This window comes from Glycine max, chromosome 6, assembly GCF_000004515.6.
Source record: "Glycine max cultivar Williams 82 chromosome 6, Glycine_max_v4.0, whole genome shotgun sequence".
NCBI lineage: Eukaryota > Viridiplantae > Streptophyta > Magnoliopsida > Fabales > Fabaceae > Glycine > Glycine max.
In genome coordinates, this window is record NC_038242.2 from 9,436,931 (window position 1) to 9,449,556 (window position 12,626).

Consider the following 12,626-nt stretch of genomic DNA (forward strand, 5'->3'; position numbering starts at 1 on the left):
TATATTTTCAAAAATATATTTTAAATAATTTTTTATAAACCCTCTTTAATAACCTTTTCTGTATATTAAACTTGACTAATTTAGTTGTTATTGGGTGTCTCTCTCTTACTTTCTTTACCTTTTTTTACACGAAAATTAAGAATTATCAATACCTGAATTAAAGAGAGAGAAGTTATCTTTTAGTAAGAAAGAATCCCCCTCTTTATTTTATAACTTATATAATCCCTTTTTAATTTCCTTTTCTGTTATCATTAATAAAGTCAGAAGAGAATAACTACATATTTTCATTAATATCATTCCATAATTACAACGAGTCACTCTTGAATTAAAATAATCTAACATCAAACACCAATTATTACATGTTATAATAAGATTATTATTTTTTATTATGAGTCTTTTCTAAAAATGATTTTTTTCTGACTCTATTTTTCCTTTCCGCCAAAGGATAAGTTCAAATTCCTTTTAGTTTGCATTGATAATAGTAAAATTTGAATTAATTTGATAGTCAATTTTAGTTAAGAATGATTACAATTTCTTTACTTTATTATTTTTTTTAATGAAATAATAAAGAAATTAATATCTTTACAGTTTTGATTAACAGAAGTTAAAAGAAGAAAATTTCAGATACTTTGGAGAAAAATTGATACAAAAATTGGAAAAAAAAACCTTGAAGAAAAATTGGAAGAATTGAATAGTATTCTTAGTGCGCAATCCAGGCTTAGCACGCACCCTCACTAAGCGGGAAAGCTTAGATTTAGCACGAAGAAGACCCACCACGAGAAAGCCTAAATGCACGCTTAGCGCGGAAGCCCGCGCTCAGCGCGAGATCGCGTGAAAATTAAGCTACCTTATGCCTATAAAAGGAGTAGGAAGCAAAGGAGAAAAATATATCGGGATACCAATCCCTAAATCACCCCGAAGACTCAGAGCTCTCTAATGAATACATCTTAAGCCTGAGTATTTCTAATAAAGGGAACCCTCTATTTATGTCCATTATTCTCTTATCCTCCTCTATCCATCCCTCTTCTTCTATCTACATCAACCTCTAAATTGTAAAGTCTCTCATGACAATGAGATGCTAAACCCCATTAGTTAGGGTCTGACAAGGTAATTTCTAATAGAACTCAAAGGAAATGATATCTTAATAAAATAATTGCTAGACATAAAGTGATTGCATTATGTCCATGCATCAAAGCAAACATCTAAAATTAGAACTTTGTTTTATCTATTGAGTCTTTGCAAAAACATTTGAGAGATAGATAAGATAGGCTTGTCATCGTGAGAATCAGGAGCAAGTATTCTAGTAGACGTGGAAAGGACAAATTGACCTAATTGATAGAAAAAAAATATAAAATAATACATCTTAAGAAAATAAGGCATGATAGGTCCCAACATTATCACATTATGAATTCACTCTTTTATCACTCTCTTTATCTTTTACTTTTCTTATCTTATCTATTTTATCTTCTAAGTTTCTTATCTTTTATTTTAATATTTTATCTCTTTAATTTTTATCTTATCTCCTAATCTTTTATTTTAAATTTCTTATCTTTTCTCTCTTACTTTCTTTAAATTTTACATTTAAATTTCTTCTCTTTTGCTAGTAAATTGGATTTGCATCAATCTAAGTATAAAGTTCATGTGAATTCGACACTCAGACTTTCGACTACTTAACAATTTGGTGTACTTACCAATGAGTTAACGCACATCAATTTTATTCCTCAGCTTAGTGGCTCCAACACTTTTATTTGAATTATGGAATATGGCGGGAGGCTCCACCCAATTCAACCCTAAATAATATCAATAATGTTAGTATAACATTATCAAATAAAAAAAAACCAATAATGACCAAACTTAATTGCATTGGCCTTATGCATCTTATAATTCTTTCTCCCTAATTTTACTTTTGACCAAAAAAATCTTCAATATTAATTAAGGTTAGTTTTCTCCGTCACAATAATATCACATGGTACTTAAAGAATAGACAAATGCAGAAATAAATTTCACATGACCTCTTCTTACCTTTTATGCTATTGACAAAGAAGGATAAAGTTCAAACTCTAAACATCACAAAATGGTGGGAACTAGTCCCTTACATATATATGAGTTTTTGATAATATACTACCAATAAAGTGCAAAATGCATGCAGAGAAAAAAAGAAAAAAGAAGAGTTTGATAATTGTAATTATCACTATGTTTGAAAAAAAAACCCAACACTTTTACATTGGTATAAACTATACAGAAATTAAGATGTATACACTATATTTTAGAGAGTTAATTTATTTAAATTTAAGATTATTTTTTATTCATTATATTTTTAAATGATTTTATTTTAATACATTAAATTTTAAAATTTTTACTTTAATCCTTTTTTAAATTTTTAAAATGTCTCATTTGATTCTTTTCTTCTAATTTTCGTCATAAAAATGTTATTGTTAATTTTAAAATTTTGAAATAATTAATTTGATAGAATGATTCTTAAAAATTGTCAATATCTTTATTTTATTTTAAAATAATAAAAAACTAAATGTCCCTCAAGTGCTTTGCTCCCTTCCTTCTCTCTCCCCCACTCTCACCTGGAGGCACAACCACCAACCCCCTTGACCGTGTTGCCGCACTTCAGCTACCCCAACCCCCTCGACCAAGCTTCGCCTTATGTGCAGCTACGACAACCACATCGTCCCTTGTCCGCACTATAGTTTCCTCTGCTACGCCAGCACAATGTACTCCGACATAGCAGAGGGACTTGTCTTGGGGACGTGGGATGATGTGGTCATTGTAGCTGCACATGAGACAAAGCTTGGTCGATGTCGATGCGAAGAGCTCATCCTAAGAGTCGATGTTGCGGGAGCACAACAAGGATTCTGGGGAGTTGGGGTAGGTGAGGTGCGGTGGCGCGGTTGAGGGGCTTGGTGGTTGCGCCTTCATGGTGAGAGTGAGGGAGAGAGAGAAGGAAGGGAGCAAGGCGCTTGAATGAGATTTGTTTTTTTTTAATAGTAGTGGGTTTTAGTCCCCATTATATTATAAAGATAAATAGTTACTTTCGTCTATGAATGAATTTGTCGTATTTTTTCACCTTTGAATATTAAAATTTGAATTTTTATCTTTCGGAAACGAATTTGTTAGCGTTGTACATATTTAAGGATAAAAATGACTATTCATCCTTAAATCAATTATTTCAAAATTTTAAAATTAATAAAATGTTTATGATTATGACGGAAACTGAAAAAAAAAAAACAAAATGATACATTTTAAAAACTTAAAAGATGATAATAAAAATTTTAAAATTTAATATATTAAAGTGAAATAATTATAAAATATAATAAATCAAAAGTGATATTAAATCCAAATTTAAAAAAACCAAATAATTAAAATGCTAAAACTTGCTATGAATACACTATATTCTAGAGAGTTATTTTATAATTATTTTATTTTATTTAAATTTAAAAATATACAAATAATTAAAATACTTAAACTTGCTAGTATAACCCACCTATATAATTTGACATATGATATGTTATCTTACAAAAGAACATCTTAGATGCTTTATAGTGCGTTTCGGCCCCGAGTATGCTTGATTGTTGAGGGCGGCTATATCTGTGTCCTTCCAAGTTTTGAAAGGTTTGTGATCCTATTTGAAGTTATATATCTACTACTCTGACTACTTATAAGTAGTATTATTTTTGTTCTTATATATTTTTACTCAGAATCAAATTAAAAGTATTAATTTTTTTATTATAAAACTCAAATTAATTACTTTTCTCAGTCCTAATAAATTGGGTAATATTTTTCTATAGTAATAACAATATTTAAAAATTTAAAGTTACTCTCATCAAAATTTAATTCCATTAAACTTTAAATTAGAAAAGACAGCATGCGTTGATTACACTTCATTGACGTGAGAAACCTGCGAACATAACTAAAGTAAAAACACTAATAATACAAATGGGATTTTTGTTCTTGTATGTAAAAAGTAAAAACAGTAAACCACCGAACTGCGTCTTATCAGTTTTTAATTATATATATAGCTGACTTAATTATAAATTTTATCACTCAATTTTTATTATTTTACAAAATTTAACATCCAATTCTTTTGCTTTTTTTTATAAATTTTGTCACTCAAATATTTAAATTTTGCACATTTTATCATGTTGACAAACTTTTTTTTTATTTTAAAATTGGGTGATTTTATAAAACTGCATACTAAATTATTCAGTTTCAAAAACTATTTATTAAAAATAAATAATTTTAACTTTTGGTGTCAATTATAATTACAATTGAAGTAAAACGATATACAAAAATCTAGAAAAATTATTTTTACTTCCTTTTGTTATCAATATAATAATAAAATATACAAAAATTAAAAATTGAATAATAAAATTTATAAAATATTAAAAGTTAGATGATAAAGTTGGTAAAAAAATAATAATAAAATTTGTGAAATTATTAAAGTTGGATGATAAAATTTATGGAAAAAAACAATTGATAAAATTTATAAAATAACAAAAATTTGATGATAAAACTTGTAATTAATAACTAAAAGTAGTGAAACCGATGTTCTTCCCCAAATCAATGGCTTTAGTTGGCAGAAATTTCATTGTAAAATGCTGTCTTTCGAATCGAACCGTTTTCCTTCTTTAATTGTAAAACGCAGAAACTTTATGATATTGGAGATAATTTGTTGGGCTTGGGAATACAAACTGACTTGTTGACAGGGTTCCACTTACATATATACCATCATAACTATAAGTCTTTCTTCATCTTTTGTAACCGCAATAATTAATAAAGCAAAACCAAAATTGACTTAGGCACTTTGCCCAGGTATGCTAGATTCTACGCATAACTTCTTACAAAAATGATTCTACACCATGAAAACAAGGCCAAAACTTCATTAATTTATTGCAGTTAATTGTTTCCCAGTCATTGCGCCTGAGAAGATTTGTTTCTCTTCTTTTCGTAACGACAGATCTTCTTTTAATTATTTAAATTATATTTTTTTAATCCTGCAATTTATATAAGATGTATGAGGATGATTGTTCGTAGTTTTTTTTTATCTGTAAAAATAAAAAATAAATATCAGGAATTTATCGTAATCATGCAACTTGTTTAACTACCTCTCCTCTACCCGTCGTTTAAAAACAAATGTAACAATTATATATAGCCCTTAAAAATAATTTCTCTTATGATAAAACATTGAAAAAAATAAAACTCGAGCATTTTTTTTCGTATTATTAATGGTAAATGTCAGGGGATCCAATTCCGTTGAAGAGTCGCGAAGAGAATGTGGCGAATGACCTTTATATCATTTTCTTGTTTATTATCAGGGACACCAAAATCTAAGAAAAATAATTAAGATGCAACTTGTCTTTTGGAATTAGTTTATTGGAGAGTCTCATGCCAAAAATGCTTTTAGTGTGACATTTTGGCTATTATTATAATTATTAATAATACAGGGAACCTAATTCTGTTTCAATACGGGTGGATGAGAGGAGGCACTGAATAGTAGATTTTTTTTTTGGTTCTAGGGTGCTCCTTTAAAGAGATAGATTAAGATTATGATATTGCACGAAATGAAACTCTGAGTATGAGTTCCCCTATATATATAATGTGGACCTATTAATTCAAGCGAGGCACAACAGCTACTCCAGCTCTTTTGCATTGCTTGTAGCAGAAGCTGCTGCTGCAGCTTATTAAAGAAAGAAAGCCTCCAAGACAAGGTAAAAAGTGAAAGTTTCAATTAGTTTGTTTCTAATTAGGTAATGGCTTGCACTAACTGTTCCATTGTCTTCTTTGCGTTAGGAAGAAGTTTTTGGTTGACAACATCTTTAATTTTAACATAAATAGATCATTAAAGATAAGCTTAATTATATTTTCAGTCTCACTATTTATTTGTTCCCAATGGTCATGTATATTTTGTTCAATTTTTGTTACACTATTCAGATTGTTTTTAAAAGAGTTTTAATCAGTCCTTTCCGTATAATTTTACCGTAACGTAATTAAGAGAAAATGAGAGAAAAATAATGTTACTAAAAATAGCATAAAAAATATATACTCCTATTCCTATTGATTTAGAAAGGAACAGGGTATATTAATCTAGCAGATGAAAATGAAAGCAAAACAGAGGAGTTGGGTTGGCTGTCATAAATGTTGAAGAATCTAAATGAATCATATAGATTCCATATTCATATTTGCCCACTGTCTTGGAAAAATCAGCCACGTTTAGCTGGGAAAGATGATTAAAAAATAGCGAGTCAATGAGCGACCAAAAAAATAAATTGTGAAGGAAACGAGAGTATTTGAGTGGGAAAATAAGTTAGTGACCAAAAAATTACCTGTGGGGTTAGAGTGGAGGGTTCGAGTCAAAGCAGTCTAAAACTGCAGAAGCTGCTAACACAGACATGATTGCGTGGTGTAGGGTCGTTGACATCCTATCATTCTTTCAACTTCATAACTCTCTTCTACATCCATTGCCAAAAGAATTATGATGTTGATATAACAATTTATACAATATTTTATATCACAACATTTTATGTTTTTTTTTTCTTTCAAATATATTATTTATTATGTTTATACTTATTTCTCTCTTATTTATGCAATTTATTACATTAATTTTGTACACATAACATTTTTCTTACAAAAATGCCAAAACCATTATTCTAGTAGTGTGATAAACTCCTTGAATCTCAATATCTCATCACTTTGCATCAAGTAAATGTTAATTCTAGCACCATCCTCACACTCCCATCAGTTATGTATCCCCCACACCATCTTTCTTGGTTGCATAAACATACACTCTTCAAATCAAATCTTCTGAATTGGAAGAGTGTCCTTCCGACTCCAACGCATAAGCACACACCCTCTTTGTCTCTCTTCCTCACTCTTAGACTCCCAAGATCACCATTTTTGCCTGAACCTCCTAACTCTAATTGGGAGGTGTATTGAACTCACTCAGATTGTGGGGGCATTGGAGTTAAACATAGTTTCTTACGTATCATTCCACTAGCTCACATATAATATAGCCAACCACCGACCCGTCTTTCTTTACCACAACTTCAAAACCTTTCATTTTATAAACTGTTTGTCAATTTGAGTCTTGAATATATACTCTGCAGTGTGCACAAAATTTGACATTTTGCACATCATTATTAGAATCTTAACATTTACTCCTTGGCTTGTTGTCCTTTGTCATAACAAAGATGGTTGAGAAGGATGGCGTTGGCAGCAAGTATCTTCAACAAACACTTAACGTCTCCATCGACATGCATCAACACGGAATCTCTAAGTGTTTCGACGACGATGGTCGCCCGAAAAGAACCGGTATTAAAAGCAAGCTTCATATTTTTTTTGGCCTTTATGTTGTGTTTATAATTCCTCTCATGTATGGTGTGTTTGACATGCACAGGGACGGTGTGGACTTCAAGTGCACACATAATAACTGCAGTGATTGGGTCTGGGGTGCTATCTCTGGCTTGGGCTATAGCTCAGCTTGGATGGATTGCTGGTCCTATTGTCATGGTTATCTTTTCTGCCATCACTTACTACACTTCCACTCTTCTCGCTGATTGTTACCGCACCGGTGATCCTGTAACTGGCAAGAGAAACTACACTTACATGGACGCTATTCAGTCTAACTTTGGTAAAATTCACCCACCTAACTCACTCAATTAAATTCTTTTTTTAGTGGTTGGGGAATACTGAAGGGAGAAGGGAAAGGGGACAACTAACATTTTTAACAAAATTAACATTTGCCCGATAATAAAAAAAAAAATTCTTTCTTGCAGAATTTTTAATCTTGGTTATGTGGTTGTGGTTGTTCAGGTGGAAATGGCTTTAAGGTCAAGCTGTGCGGGCTAGTTCAGTATGTTAACCTTTTCGGAGTGGCCATTGGTTACACTATAGCGGCTTCCACTAGCATGATGTAAGTTTCAGATTGTAGTGATATTGAAATGTCTAGTTAATTACTATCCAAGGAAAATAAATTAAATAGCATAATTGGGCTGTTTTTGGCTTGTGTATCAAACAGGGCAATTGAAAGATCTAATTGTTTCCACAAGAGTGGAGGGAAAGATCCGTGCCACATTAACAGCAACATGTACATGATTTCATTTGGTATAGTGGAAATTCTTTTCTCACAAATTCCGGGCTTCGATCAACTGTGGTGGCTCTCCATTGTAGCTGCTGTCATGTCCTTCACATACTCCACTATTGGGCTAGGCCTTGGTATTGGGAAAGTTATTGGTATGAATTGATTCTATTCACATATCCATCGTGATGATTTGTTCATCTTTAAACACTGGTCAGAAATCTGACTTGGATTGACCATGTAACAGAAAATGGAGGAGTTGGAGGAAGCCTAACCGGGATAACAATTGGTACCGTGACCCAAACTGATAAAGTTTGGAGAACCATGCAAGCTCTTGGTGACATAGCCTTTGCTTATTCATACTCCCTCATCCTTATAGAAATTCAGGTATAATTTATTTTGCTAAATTATATGAGACTCAGGTTTAATAACACTCCTGAAACTCTTGTTTTTAACTGTGTCAATGATACCGTGTGATGTATGTAGCCAACCTCACCTAGTTGAATAAGACTTTGTTGTTTTGTATGAGACTCAGACTTTACTTTATTTTATTAAAAAATGAAAAATAAATTGAGGTATGAAATAATGTAAAATGTGATGAAACAGGACACAGTGAAATCCCCTCCATCAGAGTCAAAAACAATGAAGAAGGCTAGTTTCATCAGTGTTGCAGTAACTAGCATTTTCTACATGCTTTGTGGTTGCTTTGGTTATGCTGCTTTTGGAGATGCAAGCCCTGGAAACCTTCTCACTGGTTTTGGCTTCTACAACCCATACTGGCTCCTTGACATAGCTAATGCTGCCATAGTGATCCACCTTGTTGGTTCATACCAAGTTTACTGCCAGCCCCTCTTCGCCTTCGTCGAGAAACACGCGGCGCAAATGTTCCCAGATAGTGATTTTCTGAACAAAGAAATTGAAATTCCAATCCCTGGTTTCCATCCCTACAGGCTCAACCTCTTCAGGTTGGTTTGGAGGACAATATATGTAATGTTGAGCACTGTAATATCAATGCTCCTCCCATTCTTCAATGACATAGGTGGACTTCTTGGAGCATTTGGATTTTGGCCCCTTACAGTGTATTTCCCAGTGGAGATGTACATTATTCAAAAGAGAATACCAAAGTGGAGCACAAAGTGGATCTGCCTCCAAATACTTAGCATGACTTGCCTTTTGATGACTATAGGAGCTGCAGCTGGCTCTATTGCTGGGATTGCCATTGATCTTCGAACTTACAAGCCATTCAAGACCAACTATTGATTAAACTATGATTGCCATTGATAGAGATTTCAGAAACCAAATTTCATTTCTTGGTCATATTCTTATGAAGCCAAGGATATATGGTGATCTTGTTTGTTTATGGCCTAGCAGCCCTGTGTGTTCCACTTCTTTCTACTGTGTATCTGTTACTCTCTAGCTCGTTCTGCAACCTAATTCAAAATGGAAGAAATGAAGTAAAAGCATATAAATCTAGTGTAATTATAATCATATTTTCATTTTTTCCCTTCTGTTTTACTTTTATTTAAGAATAAAATATGTTTTTTTTATACCAATATAGGTCTAGTTGGTAAGGAACAAATTCATGTTCCAAAATTATGAGTTTGGTTCCCACTATCCATGTAGGAATCTTATTAGGAGTCATTTGTGTTCTTTGAATGAAATCTGTCCTGAGGTAGTACATTCTCGACATTTAATTCACCTATTTTTTTTTTTATTTTTTTATAAAAAACTATATTTTTTATTTTTAATAAATATTCAATTTTTATATTTTCTGCCTAATAATTTTTTTAAAGTTAAAATTTAATAAAATAATAATTTTAATTTTAGTCTATTTTAATATTTAATAAATTAACAAATATTAATTTTAATTTCTAATAAATTTTGTATTAGTCCCTTTCAAGTAAAATTCACTCAGATTGTGGGGGCATTGGAGTTAAGTTTTGTTACATGTCATGTCATCACTATCTCATATATAACGAACACCCATCTTCTCTCTTTCCAAATTAATTGAATTAGATTACTTCATAAATTATTTTTAGTTAAATTATTTTTATTTTATGAAAGAAGTTTATTTTATTTTATTTTTCTTACTTTTTCTTTTATAAATTCTTATGAAAAAAATTATTCTAACAGGACCTAAATCCTATTTTATCTTAAGTTTAACAAATTAAATGATTAAAATATTATATATATATATATATATATATATATATATATATATATATATATATATATATATATATATATGATGACAATTTATGATATAATGTAAAAAAATCTGCCGTGAAGCAGTGAAAATGCAAAGTGGAACACTACCGCTAACCGCATCATTGATCATATAAAATAAAGAGAATGTGGTTCATTATTCTCGACCATCCATTGCACAGCGCTGATTCGCTGAACCGCTTTCACTACGTTATGATCAACTTGAAAGTGATGGATCATTAATCACTAATACAGTGATCTGAAACTAGGTAGGAGAGAGGAGTGATGGGTGATAACTGATACTGATTAGCTACTATGGTATAATCATACGTGCATTGCATTCCGGTCATGACTAGTGCCTTTATTTTCCATGCAGAATCCAACTTGTATGAACTAGTGTTTTAAAAGCAATAAAGTGGCTCATGTTAAGCAATTTTGTTATCTGACCATGGAGTTTGAACTTTGGGCCATATGTTCATTAAATTCTGTAGCCCCACCACCTGTTAAAGTTGAGTCTAGAGTAACCATTCAATTCAATTCAATTCAATGTGTAATTGCCTAACTAGAATGCATGTAAATAAATAACGCTGCCTATTTACAATTTTGCGCAAACATGTATATTCATTTCTTGAGAAAAATTTTCAGTACTCCTCTGTACTCTAATCCTTTTAAAGCAAAGCATTTAATATGTACTATTGAAAACATTTAATATGGTCATAACTTACTTTTAAAAACTCTAATAGAAATTGAATATCTTCCTATAAGAAAATGAACTGACAATTGAGCATTAATACATTATAAACCTATTGACATTATCTTTGACATTATCGTTGATTTTCACGGATAAAAAAGAAAAATAACAGTTGCCCCTACAAGCAGATCAATGTTCAGGAAGTCAATGCGCTTTTGTGTGTTACATACGCCAGCAGGTTTAGGTTTATTATTGTGTGATAGATATCACATAATATCATCCAAGAAGATACTACCTTACAAACCATTACTGTACACAAGTAAATTTTTAGCTACAAAGGTAAAAAACAGATTTTCTCTCATTTATAACAGAAATGGAAGATGTTTCATCTGAGTGAAAAAAAGTTATAAAAAAATCATCTAAGAGCATATTTAATGCTGGATTTTGGGGATAGATCTCAATCTGAAGATCTGATCTTCCTCAGATCCAACAATAAAGTATCCCTCAAGGTTTTCATGTTAGAGATCCAATTCTTGGGAAAGAATTCTGAAGATTCGCACATTTTTAAAAAGCTATTGCTCAAGCTGTCACAGTAAAACACAGGGAGGAAAATGAGAGAAAAAACAGTTGGAATGCATAAATGAAGGGGATGAAGAACAAAAAAACAAACCAACAAAAGATCCATGAAAAAAAAACACCAGATCTTCTTTGATCTTCTTTGCAACAGAAAGAATCACAGAACAAAAATAAATAAAAAAATATATCACAGAGAAAGTGAAGGGGGGAATATCGGGGAAGGAGGGAAGAAGAAGGGGGGCGCGGAGGAGGAGAAGGAGGGAAACAGGGGGCGGTGGAAGGGAAGGGGGGAAGAAGAAAAGTGGGGAAAATGAGGAGTGGGTGGTGGGTGGGTGAGATGATATGACAAGAGAGAGATTTGGTGAGGGAAAAAAAAAAAGAAAGCTGGCTACAAAATTAATTATATTTAATTTAATAAATATTTAAATAAAATATTTAAAAGTAAAATTCACTTATGATTTATTAAAAATTATGTAAGATTTTAAAATGAGGTTCATCAAAAAATGATCTAAAATTTTAATTTGAGATTTTCCACTAATTAAAGATTATAAGTTCAAAGAAAGTATATATAGTGGGAGCCACATTGATTTACCTTTAATCTTACCATCCACACGTATGCTTATATTGTTGAGAGACCAGTCCATTTTTCAAACAAGGTACTCAATGTTTTATTTTATGTTTTTTTCTTTAAGTTCTATTTGTGTGTGAGCTTAATTATGAAAAACTCCACATTTAAAAAGAAACATTAACATATAAGTGTTTCTATTTGATTTGATGGAAAAAAAATGGTCAAAGGTAACGACTAACAAGTGGAAAGAAAATATATTTAGTGGAAGTTACATTTGGTTTATCTTTAATTTTATCATCCACATGCATGTTCAGTTGAGAGACTTGTTTATTTTTCAAATAAGATACTTAAGATTTTATTTTATGTTTTCTTCGTTAAGCTCTATCTACATGAGCTTAATTATGAAAAACTCCACATTTAAAAAACAACATTAACATATAAGTGGTTCTATTTTATTTGATGGGAAAAAATGGTCAAAGGTAACAACTAACAAGTAGAAATGT

The 12,626-nt window shown here is 31.2% G+C and overlaps 1 protein-coding gene across 1 annotated transcript; it reads left to right on the forward strand.

Moving 5' to 3' along the window:
• The first annotated feature begins 5,559 nt into the window (after window positions 1–5,559).
• On the forward strand, window positions 5,560–9,556 carry LOC100792389 (amino acid permease 3). The gene is made up of 7 exons (XM_003527900.5): window positions 5,560–5,717; window positions 7,197–7,317; window positions 7,403–7,636; window positions 7,819–7,918; window positions 8,024–8,238; window positions 8,331–8,470; window positions 8,690–9,556. Exons 2-7 carry the CDS (start codon window positions 7,197–7,199, stop codon window positions 9,341–9,343), a joined length of 1,464 nt encoding a protein of 487 aa, XP_003527948.1. The 5' UTR covers window positions 5,560–5,717; the 3' UTR covers window positions 9,344–9,556.
• The last annotated feature ends 3,070 nt before the right edge of the window (window positions 9,557–12,626 follow it).